The sequence below is a fragment of the Odocoileus virginianus genome, chromosome 5, assembly GCF_023699985.2.
Source record: "Odocoileus virginianus isolate 20LAN1187 ecotype Illinois chromosome 5, Ovbor_1.2, whole genome shotgun sequence".
NCBI classification, from domain to species: Eukaryota; Metazoa; Chordata; class Mammalia; order Artiodactyla; family Cervidae; genus Odocoileus; species Odocoileus virginianus.
Genome location: NC_069678.1, coordinates 23,888,782 through 23,906,389, shown reverse-complemented (window position 1 = coordinate 23,906,389; position 17,608 = coordinate 23,888,782). Strand labels below are relative to the sequence as shown.

At 42.5% G+C, this 17,608-nt stretch overlaps 1 protein-coding gene across 2 annotated transcripts in view; it reads right to left on the bottom strand.

The window, feature by feature from the left end:
• LOC139035172 (mitochondrial adenyl nucleotide antiporter SLC25A24-like) overlaps nt 1–11,590 on the bottom strand; it is an 82,827-nt gene extending 71,237 nt beyond the window's left edge. The window contains exon 1 of one of the 2 annotated variants that reach the window (XM_070467719.1): nt 11,329–11,590. In XM_070467719.1, the coding sequence (XP_070323820.1) occupies nt 11,329–11,502 (174 nt within the window). In that variant the 5' untranslated portion in view covers nt 11,503–11,590. The remainder of the gene's footprint in view (nt 1–11,328) is intronic. The other variant, XM_070467718.1, reaches the window with a different exon arrangement.
• Nucleotides 11,591–17,608: the final 6,018 nt, after the last annotated feature.

Genomic DNA, 17,608 nt, shown 5'->3' with positions numbered 1-17,608 from the left:
GCATATTTCATTCATTTTATGTTTGAGTAATATTCCATTATATATGTACCATATCCTCTTTATCCATTCATCTGTTGATTGACACTAAGGTTGCTTCCAAGTTCTAGCTTTTGTAAATAGTACTTCCATGAACACTGAGGTGCATATATCTTTTCAAATTAGAGTTTTTGTCTTTCCCAAATATATGCCCTGGAGTGGGGTTGCTGGATCATATCATAACTCTATTTTTAGTTTTTTAAGGAAACTTCGTACTGTTTTATATAGTGGTCCACCAATTTAACAGTGTAGGATGGTTCCCTTTTCTCCACACTCTTTCCAGTATTTATTATTTATACTTTTTGATGATGGTCATTCTGACTTGTATGAGGTGATACCTTATTGTAGCTTTGATTTGCATCTCTCTTATCAGGGCTTCCCTGGCGGCTCAGATGGTAAAGAATCCACCTGCAATGCAGGAGACCTGGGTTTGATCCCTGAGTCGGGAAGATCCCCTGGAGGAGGGCATGGCAACCTACTCCAGTATTCTTACCTGGAGAATCCCCATGGACAAAGGAACCTGGCAGGCTACAGTCCGTGGGGTCACAAAAAGTTGGACATGACTGAGCAACTAAGTACAATAATTAGCAATCACATTCTCATAACTTTTATTACAGTATATTGTATAATTGTTCTATATTTTATCACTGAAAAAGTGAAAGTGCTGGTCGTTCAGTTGTATGATTCTGGTGCATATTTTATGCTTATTTTAGACCAGGGAAATGACATTAGACAAAAAGCAAATTCGAACAATTTTCTTATTAACAGTTCAAAATGAGTCATAAGGCAGCAGAGACAACTTGCAACATCAACAATGCATTTGGCCCAGGAACTGCTAATGAACGTACAGTGCAGTGGTGGTTCAAGAAGTTTTGCAAAGGAGATGAGAGCCTTAAAGATGAGGAACACAGTGGCTGGCCATTGGAAGTTGACAATGACCAACTGAGAGGATCATTGAAGCTGATCCTCTTACAACTACATGAGAAGTTACTGAATAACTCAATGTCGACCATTTATTGGTCGTTCAGCATATGAAGAAAAAAAAAGAAACCTGTATAATCCAGCACACCTTTCCTCATCAGAGAAGGATATAATATAGGGACCAAAGCCCCAACTTGGAGTGTCCTTTGTGTTGTACCTCACTCCTGATGTCTAGCATGTCTATCATAGCATCCTGGTCCTCACACATTCCTCAGAGATACAACCAACAACAAGGTACACACCTATATTAAATTGTTCGAGGTTACAAACTTCCTCCATCTTGACAAATCCCTTAGTTAAAATCAGTCTTCACCTTATAAGACCCCTTAGCAGACCTCTCGGCCTTATGTCATAACTCCCTCCTTGAGATATTTGACTCACATTGGCTCCCAAGAGATCACACACTCCTGATTTCCTTTCACTTTATTAAGTGCTGCTTTTCAGAGTTGTACATCGGCTCTTCCTGATCTCAAAACGTTGCAGTGATCCAGTGTTCAGTCCTCAGACCACTTCTCTATGTACACCTTCTAGGCGATCTCATCCAATATCAAAGCTTTGCATATATAATGCTGATGACATACATCTCTAACCCTGACACCTCCTCAGAGATTCAGGCTCAAATACAAAACTACTATTTGATATATCCACTTGGATGTTTAAAAGAAACCTCCAATGTCCACACTAAGAACTCTTTATTAACCACTTATCCTACCTCACTACTCTCCAATTCTGCCTGATTTTAGCAAACAGCACCATTATCCATTCATTTTTTCAAATTGAAAATCCTGGAGTCATTCTTTTTTTTTTTCCATTTATTTTTATTAGTTGGAGGCTAATTACTTTACAATATTGAATCCACCTGCAATGTTGGAGTCATTCTTGACTTCCTCTTATACCTCACAGTCCAAATCCAATTAACCAATGAATCCTATCAGCATTACTTTCAAAATTTATCACTCTAGTAAACTCTATAGTGCACTGCCCACCAATCCCCCTCAGGACTGAGAGTAGCTGTCAGTATTAACAACTGACAGCTCTCAGTTGAGTCCCTCCCTTCATGTCACCCTGGGCTGAAAAGATTCACCTTGCCTAAAGTCATTCCCTAGGAGCAACCCACATTCAATAAATGGGGGAGGGGGTGAAGAAGTAACAAAGGCCTGGTCTTCCTGCCTCAAAATGGGACAACTCTTATTTGTTTCTTTATTTGCTGCAAGAATCTTTGATCTTTCAGACTCTCTAGTTGCAGTGCGCAGGCTTAGTTGCTCCACAGCATGCAGGATCTTAGCTCCCTGACCAGGGATCAAACCCACAGTCCCCATACTGCATGGTGGATTCTTAACCACTGGACCACCAGGGATGTCCCAAGGTAGCACAATTCTTAAGGGCCTATGTAGTAACTCCCTCCTTGAGATATCTGACTCACATTGGCTCCCAAGGAACTCTTAAGATCCAGAGTTCCTCTTGAATTGTCTGAAGCCTCTGTTGTAATTCCATCACAGTTCAACTTCTCCCTCTGTCCACTCCTGCTTCCGCCAGCCCTCTCAGGTACTGTCCCTAGGAGCACTTCCCAATAAACTTCTCAAGAATGAATCTGAGTAGTAGAGGCAGCTCTTATGGAATACAACCTATGGCAGCTGATGCCACAAATGGTCTTAGGATGCTGACTGCACACAAAACACCATCACTGGTGGTAGATGATGAACTGGGATGGGAAGAGAATGCACTGGCTAATTATAAAAACTATATAATTGGATGGATGTTGACGGAAGCATCACTGCACTAGAGAAAAACAATGAAAGGCTGAGAATAATACAGCACCAAAAATGGGGTATATACATACCATGGAATATTAATCAGCCTTAAAAAGGAATGATTCTAACATATGCTACAACATGGAGGGAAGTGAAGTGAAGTGAAAGTCGCTCAGTTGTGTCTGACTCTGCGACCACACAGACTATACAGTCCATGGAATTCTGTAGGCCAGAATACTGGAGTGAGTAGCCATTCTCTTCTCCAGGGGATCTTCCCAACCCAGGAATCAAACCCAGGTCTCCCGCTTTGCAGGCGGATTCTTTACCAGCTGAGTCACCAGGGAAGACACATTGGATGGATGGTGAGGTATTATGCTAAGTGAAGTTAGTCAGTCACAAAAAGACAAATACTGTATGATTCCACTTCCATGAAATACACAGAGTCATCAGAATCATAGAGACAAAAAATAGAATGGTGACTGTCAAGCCAGGAAGAAGGAGGGGATGAGGAGTTACTGTTTAATGGGCATAGAGTTTCCACTTTAAAGATGGAAGAGTTCATGATGGATAGTGGTGATAATTGCACAAATGAATATTATTATTAAATGTATTTAATATAATTAAATATTAAATGTATTTAATACAAAAATTAAATACAAACATGAACAAAGCTAGTGGAGATGATGGAATTTCAGTTGAGTTATTTCAAATCCTAAAAGATGATGCCGTGAAAGTGCTGCACTCAATATCTCAGCAAATTTGGAAAACTCAACAGTGGCCACAGGACTGGAAAAGGTCAGTTTTCTATTCTAATCCCAAAGACAGGCAATGCCAAAGAATGCTCAAACTACCACACAATTGCACTTATCTCACACACTAGCAAAGTAATGCTCAAAATTCTCCAAGCCAGGCTTCAGCAATATGTGAATCAAGCTGGCTTTAGAAAAGGCAGAGGAACCAGAGATCAAATTGCCAACATCTGCTGGATCATCGCAAAAGCAAGAGAGTTCCAGAAACACATCTATTTCTGCTTTATTGACTATGCCAAAGCCTTTGACTGTGTGGATCACAATAAACTGTGGAAAATTCTGAAAGAGATGGGAATACCAGACCACCTGACCTGCCTCTTGAGAAACCTGTATGCAGGTCAGGAAGCAATAGTTAGAACTGGACATGGAACAACACACTGATTCCAAATAGGAAAAGGAGTATGTCAAGGCTGTATATTGTCACCCTGCTTATTTCACTTATAGGTAGAGTACATCATGAGAAACATTGGGCTGGACAAAGCACAAGCTGGAATCAAGATTGCCGGAAGAAATATCAATAACCTCAGCTACGCAGATGACACCACCCTATTGCAGAAAGTGAAGAACTAAAGAGACTCTTGATGAAAGTGAAAGAGCAGAGTGAAAAAGTTGGCTTAAAGCTCAACGTTCAGAAAACTAAGATGGCATCCAGTCGCATCACATCGTGGCAAATAGACGGGGAAACAATGGAAACAATGACAGACTTTATTTTCTTGGGCTCCAAAATCACTGCAGATGGTGACTACAGCCATGAAATTAAAATACACTTACTCCTTGGAAGAAAAGTTATGACCAACCTAGACAGCATATTTAAAAGCAGAGACATTACTCTGTCAACAAAGGTTTGTCTAGCCAACCAAGGCTATGGTTTTTCCAGTGGTCATGTATGGATGTGAGAGTTGGACTATAAAGAAAGCTGAGTGCTGAAGAATTGATGCTTTTGAACTGTGGTGTTGGAGAAGACTCTTGAGAGTCCCTTGGACTGCAAGGAGATCCAACCAGTTCATCCTAAAGGAGATCAGTCCTGGGTGTTCATTGGAAGGACTGATGTTGAAGCTGAAACTCCAAAACTTTGGCCACCTGATGCGAAGAGCTGACTCATTTGAAAAGACCCTGATGCTGGGAAAGATTGAGGGCAGGAGGAGAAGGGGAGATGACAGAGGATGAGATGGTTGGATGGCATCACTGACTCTATGGACATGAGTCTGACTAAACTCCAGGAGTTGGTGATGGACAGGGAGGCCTGGCGTGCTGCGATTCATGAGGTCGCAAAGAGTTGGACATGACTGAGCGACTGAACTGAACTGAATATAAAAATGTATTTTATACCCATTTGAATGCAGAGTTCCAAAGAACAGCAAGGAGAGATAAGAAAGCCTTCCTCAGTGATCAATGCACAATGCAAAGTAATAGAGGGAAACAATGCAATGGGAAAGACTAGAGATCTCTTCAAGAAAATCATAGATACCAAAGGAACATTTCATGCAAAGATGGGCACAATAAAGGACAGAAATGGTATGGACCTAACAGAAGCAGAAGATATTAAGAAGAGGTGGCAAGAATACACAGAAGAACTATACAAAAAAGATCTTCATGACCCAGATAACCACGATGGTACTGAAGAGGAAAAGGTAAAATTTTACATAACCTCCTGCTCATTCTGCCTTTGTAACTCAGCTTGCTCCTTACAAAGTCTGGATCACGTAGGTCATGTGGTCTGTGAAAGTGGGGACTTACAATACCAGGAACTGGAGCTTATCTCACACACCCTTGTCCTGCTCTTTGCAATTGCCCAGCCCTTGCAAACCTGCTTAAACATGCCTGTCCATGTAAAGGTCAGGCATCCCCCTTCCTGTCTTGACTGCTGTTCCTGTGCGTATGAAATACCTTAGTTTAAACCAGCCTGTTAGCAGCTAGTGCTGCTTGGTTTCTCGAGTACTGGTTTCTGCAACAGTGTGATTACTCACCTAGAGCCAGACATCCTGGAATGCAAAGTTAAGTGGGCCTTAGAAAGCATTACTATGAAAAAAGTTAGTGGACGTGATGGAATTCCACTTGAGCTATTTCAAATCCTAAAAGATGATGCTGTGAAAGTGCTGCACTCAATATGTCAGCAAATTTGGAAAACTCAGCAGTAACCACAGGACTGGAAAAGGTCGATTTTCATTCCAATCCCAAAGAAAGGCAATGCCAAAGAATGTTCAAACTACTGCACAATTGCATTCATCTCACACGCTAGCAAAGTCATGCTCAAAATCCTCCAGACCAGGCCTGAACAGTACGTGAATCACAAACTTCCAGATGTTCAAGCTGGATTTAGAAAAGGCAGAGGAACCAGAGATCAAATTGCCAACATCAACTGAATCATAGAAAAAGCAAGAGAGTTCCAGAAAAACATCTACTTCTGCTTCATTGACTGCGCCAAAGACTTTGACTGTGTGGATCACAACAAACTGTGGAAAATTCTGAAACAGATGGGAATACCAGACCACCTTACCTGCCTACTGAGAAATCTGTATGCAGGTCAAGAAGCAACAGTTAGAACTGGACATAGAACAACAGACTGGTTCCAAATCAGGGAAGCAGTATGTCAAGGCATCATATTGTCACCCTGTTTATTTAACATATGCAAAATACATGATGTGAAATGTCAGGAGAGATGAAACACAAGCTAAAATCAAGACTGTTGGGAGAAATATCAATAACCTCAGATATGCAGATGACACCACCCTATTGCAGAAAGTGAAGAAGAACTAAAGAGCCTCTTAATGAAAGTGAAAGACGAGAGTGAAAAAGTTGGCTTAAAATTCAACATTCAGAAAACTAAGATCATGGCATCTGGTCCCATCACTTCATGGCAAATGGATGGGGAAACAATGCAAACAGTGAGAGACTTTATTTTGGGGGGCTCCAAAATCACTGCAGATGGTGATTGCAGCCATGAAATTAAAAGACACTTGCTCCTTGGAAGAAAAGCTATGACCAACCTAGACAGCATATTTAAAAGCAGAGACATTACTTTGCCAACAAAGGTCCGTCTAGTCAAAGCTATGGTTTTTCCAGTAGTCATGTATAGATGTAAGAACTGGACTATAAAGAAAGCTTAGCACCGAAGAATTGGTGCTTTTGAATGGTAGTGTTGGAGAAGACTCTTGAGGGTCACTTGGACTGCGAGAAGATCCAACCAGTCCGTCCTAAAGGAAATCAGTCCTTGGTGTTCATTGGAAGGACTGATGCTGAAGCAGAAACTCCAATACTTTGGCCACCTGATGCAAAGAACTGCCTCATCAGAAAAGGCCCTGATGCTGGGGAAGAGTGAAGGCAGGAGGAGAAGGGGACGACAGAGGATGAGATGGTTGGATGGCATCACCAACTTGATGGATATAAGTTTGAGTAATCTCCAGGAGTTGGTGATGGACAGGGAAGCCTGGCATGCTGCAGTCTGTGGGGTCACAAAGAGTTGGACACAACTGAGTGACTGAACTGAACTGATTTAATACCACTGAACTGTACACCTAAAAGTGGTTTAAGATGCTAAATTTTATAATACTTGAATTTTTATCAAAATTTTAAAAATCGGGAAAAAAACCAGTATCACTTCCTAGCAGCAGAGATTAGTACTATCCTTAAAGACTTACTAAAAAATTCAGGGGTGTGGTCCCCACCACTTAATTCACTGGTATAAGCCCTACAAAAGCTAGATGAGGAGGAGGATGACAGTGGATGACTTCAAACTCAACCAAGTAGCAGACAAGTCAACTGCAGCTCTAGATCCTTATGTGGTATTTACTAGAGCAGATTAACACCATCTCAAGGACATAGCATACAGCCATTGATCTGATGAATGTACTGTTTTCTGTTTACCAAGAAGGATACAGAAGCAGTTGATATTCACGTGGGATGGGCAATAAATACGTTTAAATCTCCCACCTCCTGTCATAAAGGGAACTGGTCCAACTACACATTCATAGAACATCATGCTGGTCCTCTACATTGATGAAAACATGTTCAACGGACTCGGTAAACAAGAAGTAGCAATATGTTGGAAGCCTTGGTAAGGTATATGCCTCCAGAGAATGAGAAATAATAAAGCCAATAAAGATGCAGGGGTCTACCACATCAATTAAGTATTTCCAAAACCAGTGGTCTGGGGTATGTCAGGATATGTCCCACCACCACCATCAAGGTAAAGGGGAAATGATGGCATCTCATACCTCCCTAAGAAGGGAAGACAAGATCTGAGGCTTCTGAGTTCTGGAGGTAATGTATTTCAAAATTGAAAAAACTGCTCTGACTCACTTCTGAGAACCAGGAAAAGCTAACAGCATTCTAAGGGGACCATAATGGGCAAGAGCTCTTCAACATGTCCTAGCTATAGAGCAAGTGGCCCTGCCTCTAGGGCCACCTGACCCAGCAGACTGTATGGTATTGAAAGTATCAGAAGTATGAAAAGATATTATGAGAAGTTTATAGTGAGCCCCCAAAGGAGAGTCTGCAGGAGAAAACTGTAACAGCTCCTGACTTGCTATGGGGCCCTGGTAGAAACAAAGTGCTTAAATATGGGACTTCAAATGATTACCCAGGGCTTCCCTAGTGGCTCGGTGGTGAAGAATCTGCCCGCCAATGCGGAGACACGGGTTTGATCCCTGGACCAGGGAGGAGCCCACATGCCAGAGAGCAACTGAGTCCAGGCACCACAACTATTCAGCCTGTGCTCTAGAGCCCGGGAACTGCAACTACCAGAGCCCAGGTGCCCTAGAGCACGTGCTCCACAACAAGAGAAGCCACTGCAACTAGAAGCCTGCGCACCACAACTAGAGAGTAGCCCCCACTCGCTGCAACTAGAGAAAAGCCCACGCAGCAATGAAGACCTAGCACAGCCAAAGTAAATATAAATGTAAAAAAAAAAAAGATGTTAAAAAATAATAACAAAATTAAAATGAACACACAGCCATGGTTGACTATCATGAGTTGGGTTCTATTAGATTCACCAAGTCATAAGTTTTGGTGAGTCCAGGAGCAACCTATGTAATGGAAGAGAACATCTGAGATCAAGCACAAGCAGAACTAGAGCGCAAACAAAACAAAGAATGGTTCGGATCTCCAAGCTTCACCACTGTTTACCATCACCTCTCCTTAAATTCATTCCTATAAATACATGGAAGTTCATTATTACCAGCCAACACAGGCGGAAAAAGGATGAGCTTGGTCCTTGGATGGGTTTCTGAGTATGTGAATGCAAACCGAAAACAGCTTGATGTGCACTATAATACCATTCAAGAACAGTCCAGAAAGACAGCAATAAGGGGAAAGAGAGAAGAATGTCAAGTTGTGTACCTGATCATTCACTTTATGTAGAAAGAGAAGAGGATAGAAATAACAATGTATAGAGACTTATGGACAGTGGTGAGTAGCTTGTTTGGACGATCAGTAGCCTGGCAAGAAAGAGATTAAAAGATCAGAGACACAGAGGTCTGGGGAATATGCATGAGGATGGATCTATGGGAGTGAACACAAAGTAAAAATATTCTCATTTTGTACAGTTGCTACTGTGGAAGAGGTACAAAATAACCAAGTAGATACAGTGACCCAGTCAGCTGAAGTCAGCCAGACTCTCTCATCAGTTGACATAATGAACAGCAGTACTGACACAGTAGACTCTGGGATGGAACAGCCATGGTGGTGGAGATAGATGCCATCCATGGATGCATATCCATCAGTATGGGTTCCACTTTAAAAGCCTAATATTGCTACTGATGCTTCCAAATGCCCAACCTACTGCCATCAGAGACCGAAGTACAGACATAAATAACATCATCCTTTCAGGGAACCTACCAGCCACCCAGCAGCAAGTCCATTACCCTGAAGTTATTCTATCCTGAAAGGTACAGTGTTTCATCTTCACTGGAATTGATACACTCTATGTGTTTGTCTTACTTCCCTGCAGAGCCTCAGCTGGCAGGACAATCAACAGTAAAGGATGTTTGATTTCACAACATGTGTATATAGAGTACACTGCATTGGACCAAATGTCCTATTATACTCCAAAGGGGCCATATAACGTTAACAGGACCCACCAGGCCTATCACATAAAGTACTAACCAGAAGCTGCTGGCCTGCTGTACAGACGGAACAAGTAAGTGGTGCTCTTCCAAGTGAGGGCTTAAAGGTAATACCTTTCATGAGTGGCATACCATTTTCAAAGACACAGTGTACATACTAAAGCAGTATTCATGCTAATGTTCCTATATTCCTACCCCTCCTCTCTGATTCCTACCTACCTCTCAGGTTTATTCTCTGATATCCATTCTCAGGTAAGCAGAAGCCTAACACACTTGACAGACTGAAGTACAGGGTCCTGGAATTCTGGCCTAAGGATGTATAACCAGAGACTGTCCTAAGAGACAAGACCCAGGGACAAAAGAAAAATAAAGCCAAGGAGACAGTTTGCTTGGCATCAATCTGAAAAGACTAAGCAGAGTGGGAGGATATAGGATTGAGATGAGATAATCAAACCAGAGCAATACATTTTTGGAGTACAGAACTCAAGGAATTTCCTGAGCCATGGTAACCATTTGGACCTCTAATACACACACACACACACACACACACACACACACACACACACACACATCTCACTGGTAGAAACCTGAACAAGTAGGTTAATATCAGAAGACTGTTTTGCACTGGAAATAAAATGATTGTTTTCTCTTGGTATTCTGAAACTTCCATCTAAACAGTTTTTAAATAATCAAGATTCATCTAGAAAAAAAAAAAGATTCATCTAGAGAAGAAAGGCATCCCTAATTTAGGCAAAGTACTGAAACAATCAGCTGAAGTGTAAACCCATGGATCAAGGTCTGACTCCCCTTCGGTCTTCAGTGTGGGATCATAGCTCTGGGAACCCAGGTGTGCCTGTCATTTGAAGAAGACTCTGAAGCATAAATCGTGGGTGGTGAATGACTAGAGAAAAGATAAAGTCTTTGACTTCTGCATTGGCAAAGGCTAATGAGGCCTGTGAAATTCTGTGCCAGTACAGTAAATGGTGAATGAGTCACCAGAAACCCAATCAGCATCTTCCAAAAACCCCAAGAGGAGGTTCTGGTGTTTGTTCAAAGTGATCACTTTAAGAAGATGGAGACGGTGTTTTGCTGGGCTACCTTTTCCCTCCTGAGAGGCTCATGGAAGTTATGCCCACCCAGGACCCTTGGGAGCGCCTCTGGAAAGGGCAAGTCTAGATTTGAGACAGGCTAGGGCCTGGGACCCTTTGCGGAAGTGCTTGCATTTTCCTGGACAAACATCTGGGGCAACAAAATACAAAGAAACTATGAAGGACTAAAAATAACTAAGTGGATGCACCCCGGGACAAATATGGACAAGGTACAAAAAGACAAAAAACCCAACCACCACTTTTGAAGAACCTAGAGCAAAAACAGAGATACTGCACAGGCTCCCCTGCCAACGGGATGGGCAAACCACCTAAGCCACCCCTCCTGCCTGATGCCTGAACACATTCCTACCCTGACCCCATAATAGGAATCATCTTGCTCCCGCCTCTGGGAGCGAGTAAGGAAAACTGTTACTTGTTTACACTATATACCCTGTTGCAGCAGTGGCCCCAATAAAGCCTTGCCTGAATTTCCTGACTGACCTCTTATCAATTTTTATTGATTAGGGAAACCCAAGAATCCTGGTCCAGTAACACCTTTACCCTCTGCCCAGCACCTCTCCGGACCGGCGGGGCCACTCACCTCCCGGGCGAAAGATGGGTTCCAGTTTTTCAGGCCCTCTTGGAGCTCCAAGATGTCCACCACGCCGTCCCCGTTGTGGTCCAGGTCTTGGAAAAGGATCTTGTAGTGTAAGTAGTCTTCCTCGTCGGTGCGGCTCGCCGCGGGCAGCACGAAGCCCCGCAGCCAGCGCAGCATGGTCGGGCCGGCGCTGCCCCGCGGCGGCGGGGACCGCTGGCCGCCTCCCCTCCCGGCCCCAGGGAGGGCGTCCCGCCAGCGGCCGTGCCACCTGCCTCCTCCTCGACGCCGCGGCTGCTTAGGGCCGCGGGTCCGCGCGGTCAGCCGGGCTGCCGCAACCGCCCGACTCAAGCCACCGCGGTTCTCAGCCGCCTGAGGCGAGAGGGTCCGCGCCAGTGGCTCTCGGGCGTCGCTTGAAGAGCCTCGCGGGGGAGGCCCTGGCCGGGACGCCGCGGGAGCATCAGCCCTCCCAGAAGTTGGAAGCCGAGGTGCCAAACGCGGCGGCCGGGACATTCCAAGCCTAAGTCTACTGCGAGCCGAGGAGAGCTTGGGAGGGAGGAAGAACACCTCCCTTAGGAGGGAGGAAGGCGTTCCTCCCCGGCCCCGGCGGCATCTAAAGAGCGCTCCGGCGTCAAGGATCTTCCCGGCAAACTCAGTGCACCTGGGGCAGCAGGTCAGTGACTTGCTCTGACCTGCACCTCTCCTGAGAGCGCCCAGTGTCACAGCGTAGGTCATCGCTTTGCAGTCGGGGCCCCGCTGACCCAGCGGAGGTAGAGCTAAAGAAGGCAGTCCTCCCCCTAGCAGCCTTCGTCTCTGTCTCTCTCTTCCCCTCCCTGGAAACCTGCGGTTGTTTCGAAGAACCTGTCTCCTCTTCACCTCCCACTTTTCTCCTGGATCCACTGCAGTCTCATCTCAGCCACCACCACCTACCTCACTGAACTTCCTCGTCACAGAATCCAGAGGACACTAAAATGCTTGCTTTACTTAATCCCAGTTCTGTTTAAGACACTACTGACCACGCCCTCCATCCTGAAATATTTAACTTTTTACTTTGTCTTCTGGAACATCACATATTTCTACCATTCCTGCAACCCACTCCAGTATTCTTGCCTGGAAAATCCCATGGACGGAGGAGCCTGGTAGACTACAGTCCATGGGGTGGCAAAAAGTCAGACACGACTAAGCGACTTCACTTTCTTATACTGTCTTGCAGGCTCCCACAAAAAGAGCCTGAAATCATCTACAGTTGAGGCTCTACAGAATTGCAGTAGATAAGGTTGAGGGAGTAGGTAAAAACCTAGTTCTGTAATTTGTTGCATTGAAGCTTTGCACCCTCAATCCCTAGTCATATCCTTTGAAAGTCAATGGCATAATCTAATGACAAGCCCACCAGTGTTTTGAAAAGTTTTCTTGTAAAATTCCACAGACCACAGAATAAAATTCACCTATTTTTCAAAATAACAGTTTGAGATGTTATTTATTCCATCAGTTTTTATACCATTTGTTATTAATAAGTGTTAAAGATATAAAAGTAAAGAACATTGAATCTGCTCTCACAGCAGCTCACCATCTAGTGTGCTCTAGGTGTGTAAACAAATAAAATTCAACCTAATAAACATATGCTTTACATTAGATATAGTGAAGTGAAGTTGCTCAGTCGTGTCCGGCTCTTTGCAACCCCATGGACTGTAGCCTACCTGGCTCCTCCGTCCATGGGATTCTCCAGGCAAGAATACTGGAGTGGGTAGCCATTTCCTTCTCCAATATTAGATATAAAGCATATATAAATAAAGATAACTGAGATGTGACTACACATGATAAAATACATGTTATTTAAATGAATGTGATTTAGGAATTAATAAACAGAGGCTATTAATAAAGCTTTTAGAAAATATTCTAATAGACATGTGTAAATATTAAGGACTTTTTCTTTAAAAGATAATTGTCAAAAACAAAATATATTGTGGAATTTATGTTGAAGTAAAATGTATGACAGCAGTAGGAAAAAGGATAGGAGAGGGGACATAGAAGTATACTACTAAAAGGTTCTCACATTATATGTGAGGTAGTATACATTTAAATGGAGGAGGACCTGGCAACCCATTCCAGTAATCTGCCTGGAGAATCCCCATGGACAGAGGAGCCTGGCAGGCTACAGTCCATAGGGTTGCAAAGAGTCAGACACGACTGAAGCGACTTAGCATACATTTAAAACTGCATGCTAGAAACCCTAGAGCAACCGTTGAAAAAAAAAATGGAAGTACAGCTAATAAACCAATAGAAGAGATAGAATACCAAAAAACACTGAATTAATACAAAAGAATATAAGAGGGGAAAAGGAAAAAGAACAGTTGAGATAAGCAAAACAAGAAAGATGTGGGACTTAAAACCATGTCAATAATTATTCTATATGCTTCAATAAAAGGGCAGAGCAAACAAGACAACTATATACTTTATAAAAAACTGAAATATAAAGATAGAATAGATTAAAAGCAAATGGATGGACAAGGAAACACTTGATAACACTAATCTTGAGGAAGCTGGGGTAGCTATATTATTATTAACCAAAGAAGACTTCAAGACAACAAAGACATTTTATAATCTTAGGAGGGTCTATTCACCAAGATGGTATACCAATCATAAGGTATATGAAGCTAATAACAAAGCTTGAAATTACATAAAGTAAAAATGAACAGACTGCAAAGTGAAATAGATACATCCATAATTAGAGCCAAACAACTGGTAGAATGAGGAAACTGTCAATAGGGTATAAAATACTTTAGTAATATGATCAACGTTATTTTCAACTGCACACATAAAGTTGAAAGACTAAGGAAGATCATATGCTGGGCCATAAAGCAAGTCAATAACTTAAATGACTGAAATCATACAGAGTATTTCTTTGATTACAATAAAATTAAATTAGGCATCAATCACGAAAAGATAGTGAAGACTACACAAACACTTGGAAATGAAATTATTTACTTCTAAAAAACACATGGGTCAAAGAAGAAATCACAGGAAAAATCAGAATATATTTTGAACTGAATGATAATGAAAGCATATCAAAACATGTAGAATATAGCTAAACTAATAGTAAAATAATGCTCAAAATTCTCCAAGCCAGGCTTTCGCAATACATGAACCATGAACTTCAGATGTTCAAGCTGGTTTTACAAAAGGCAGAGGAACCAGCAATCAAATTGCCAACATCCGCTGGATCATCGAAAAAGCAAGAGAGTTCCAGAAACACATCTATTTCTGCTTTATTGACTATGCCAAAGCCTTTGACTGTGTGGATCACAATAAACTGTGGAAAATTCTGAAGGAGATGGGAATACCGTACCACCTGACCTGCCTCTTGAGAAACCTATATGCAGGTCAGGAAGCAACAGTTAGAACTGGACATGGAACAACAGACTGATTCCAAATAGGAAAAGGAGTACGTCAAGGCTGTATATTGTCACCCTGCTTATTTAACTTATATGCAGAATACATCATAAGAAACACTGGGCTGGATGAAGCACAAGCTGGAATCAAGATTGCCAGGAGAAATATCAATAACCTCAGATACGCAGATGACACCACCCTTATGGCAGAAAGTGAAGAGGAACTAAAAAGCCTCTTGATGAAAGTGAAAGAGCAGAGTGAAAAAGTTGGCTTAAAGCTCAACATTCAGAAAACAAGATCATGGCATCTGGTCCCATCACTTCATAGGAAATAGATGGGGAAACAGTGGAAACAGTGTCAGACTTTATTTTTTTGGGCTCCAAAATCACTGCAGATGGTGATTGCAGCCATGAGATTAAAAGACGCTTATTCCTTGGAAGAAAAGTTATGACCAACCTAGATAGCATATTAAAAAGCAGAGACATTACTTTGCCAACAAAGGTCCGTCTAGTCAAGGCTACGGTTTTTCCAGTGGTGATGTATGGATGTGAGAGTTGGACTGTGAGGAAAGCTGAGCACGGAAGAATTGATGCTTTTGAACTGTGGTGTTGGAGAAGACTCTTGAGAGTCCCTTGGACTGCAAGGAGATCCAGCCAGTCCATCCTAATGGAGATCAGTCCTGGTGTTCATCGGAAGGACTGATGTTAAAGCTGAAACTCCAGTACTTTGGCCACCTCATGCAAAGAGTTGACTCATTGGAAAAGACCCTGATGCTGGGAGGGATTGGGGGCAGGAGGAGAAGGGGACGACAGAGGATGAGATGACTGGATGGCATCACTGACTCGATGGACATGAGTTTGAGTAAAGTCCAGGAGTTGGTGATGGACAGGGAGGCCTGGCATGCTGTGATTCATGGGGTCACAAAGAGTCGGAAACAACTGACCAACTGAACTGAACTGAACTGAGTGCCTAGATTAACATTATATCTTTAGATGTTTGTGTTAGAAACAAGAAAAATGTAAATATGTGACTAAGGTTCCACTTTAAGAAATTATAAAAAAGAGCAAATTAATGCCAAATAAGTAGCAAGAAAGATTTTAAAGATTTGAAATCAATGAAATAAAAGACAATAAAGAAAACTAGTAAAATTAAAAGCTATTTTCATTGAAAAATTAATAAAATTGATAAACCTTAACTAAACCAATAAAGAAAAAATATTACCAATATCAAGAAAACATCAGCTTCTGGTTCAAGACGGCAGAATAAAAGGACATGCACTCATCTCCTCCTGCGAGAGCACCAAAATTGAAACTAGCTGTTGAACAACCATTGACAGGAGAATGCTGGAACCCACCAAAAAAGACACCCCACGTCCAAAAACAAAGAAGCCACAGCAAGATGGTAGTAAGGGTGTAAACACAATAAATCAAATCCCATACCCATTGGGTGGATGACCCACAGACTGAAGAACAATAATACCAAAGAAGTTCTCACTCTATTGTGAAGTTTCTGAACCCCACATCAAGCTTCCCAGCCTGGAGATCTGACAAAGGGCCTGGGAATCCCCAGGGAATCTGTCCTTCAGGGCCAGCAGGATTTGATTATAGAACTTCAGGAGGATTAGGGGAAACAGAGACTCCAGTCTTGGAGGGCACAAACAAAAATTTACATGCAACAAGACCCAGAGTAGAGGAGCAGGGACCCCACAGGAGACTAAACCGAAACTACCAGCTGGTGTTGCAGGGCTTCCTGTGGAGGCATGGGGATGGGGGCACTGGAAGGTGGCCCTTAGCATAAACCCCCTTGTAGTTCACCATTAACCCTACCACCGAGCCTGTAGACTCCAGGTCTGGGTTGCCTCAGGCCAGCTAACTACCAGGGAGGGAGTGCAACCCCACACATCAGCAGATAATTGGATTAAAGCTTTACTGAGCAAGGCCCTGCCCACCAGAGCAAGACTCAGTTTTTCCAATCACCAGTCCCTCCCATCAGGAAGCTTACACAAGCCTCTCAGCCACATCCATCAGAGGGCAGACAGAAGAAGCAAGAAACACAGTCTCACAGCAGCTAAACAAAAACCATATTACAGAAAATTAATCACGGTGAAAAAGCAGAAAGTTATGTCCCAGATGAAGGGACAAGATAAAATCCCAGGAAAACAACTAAAGGAAGTAGAGATAGGCAGCCTTCCAGCAAAAGAATTCAGAATAATGATAGTGAAGATGATCCAAGATCTTCAGAAAAGAATGGAGGCAAAGATTGAGAAGATACAAGAAATGACCTAGAAGGATGAAAGAACAAACAAACAGAGATGAACAATACACTAGAAGGCATCAATAGCAGAATAACTGAGGGAGAAGAATGGATAAATGACCTGGATGACAGAATAGTGGAAATCACTGCCACACAACAGAATATAGAAAAAAGAATGAAATGAAATGAAGCCAGCCTAAGAGACCTCTGAGACAACATTAAATGCATCAACAATCACATTATAGGGGCCCCAGAAGGAGAAGAGAGAGAGAAAGGACCTGAGAAAATATTTGAAGAGATAATAGCTGAAAATTTCCCTAACATGGGAAAGGAAATAGTCAACCAAGTCCAGGAAGCACAGAGACTCCTAGGAAGGATAAACCCAAGGAGGAACACATCAAGACACATAGTAAACACACTGAAAAAAATTAAAGACAGAGATAAAACATTAAAAGCAACAAGGGAAAAATGACAAATAACATACAAGGGAACTCCCATCAGGTTATTAGCTGATTTCTCAACAGAAACTCTACAAGCCAGAAGGGAATGGCATGATATATTTAAAGTGATGAAAGAGAAGAAACTACAGCCAAGACTATGCTAATTCAGCAAGATTCTCATTCAGATATGTTGGAGAAATCAA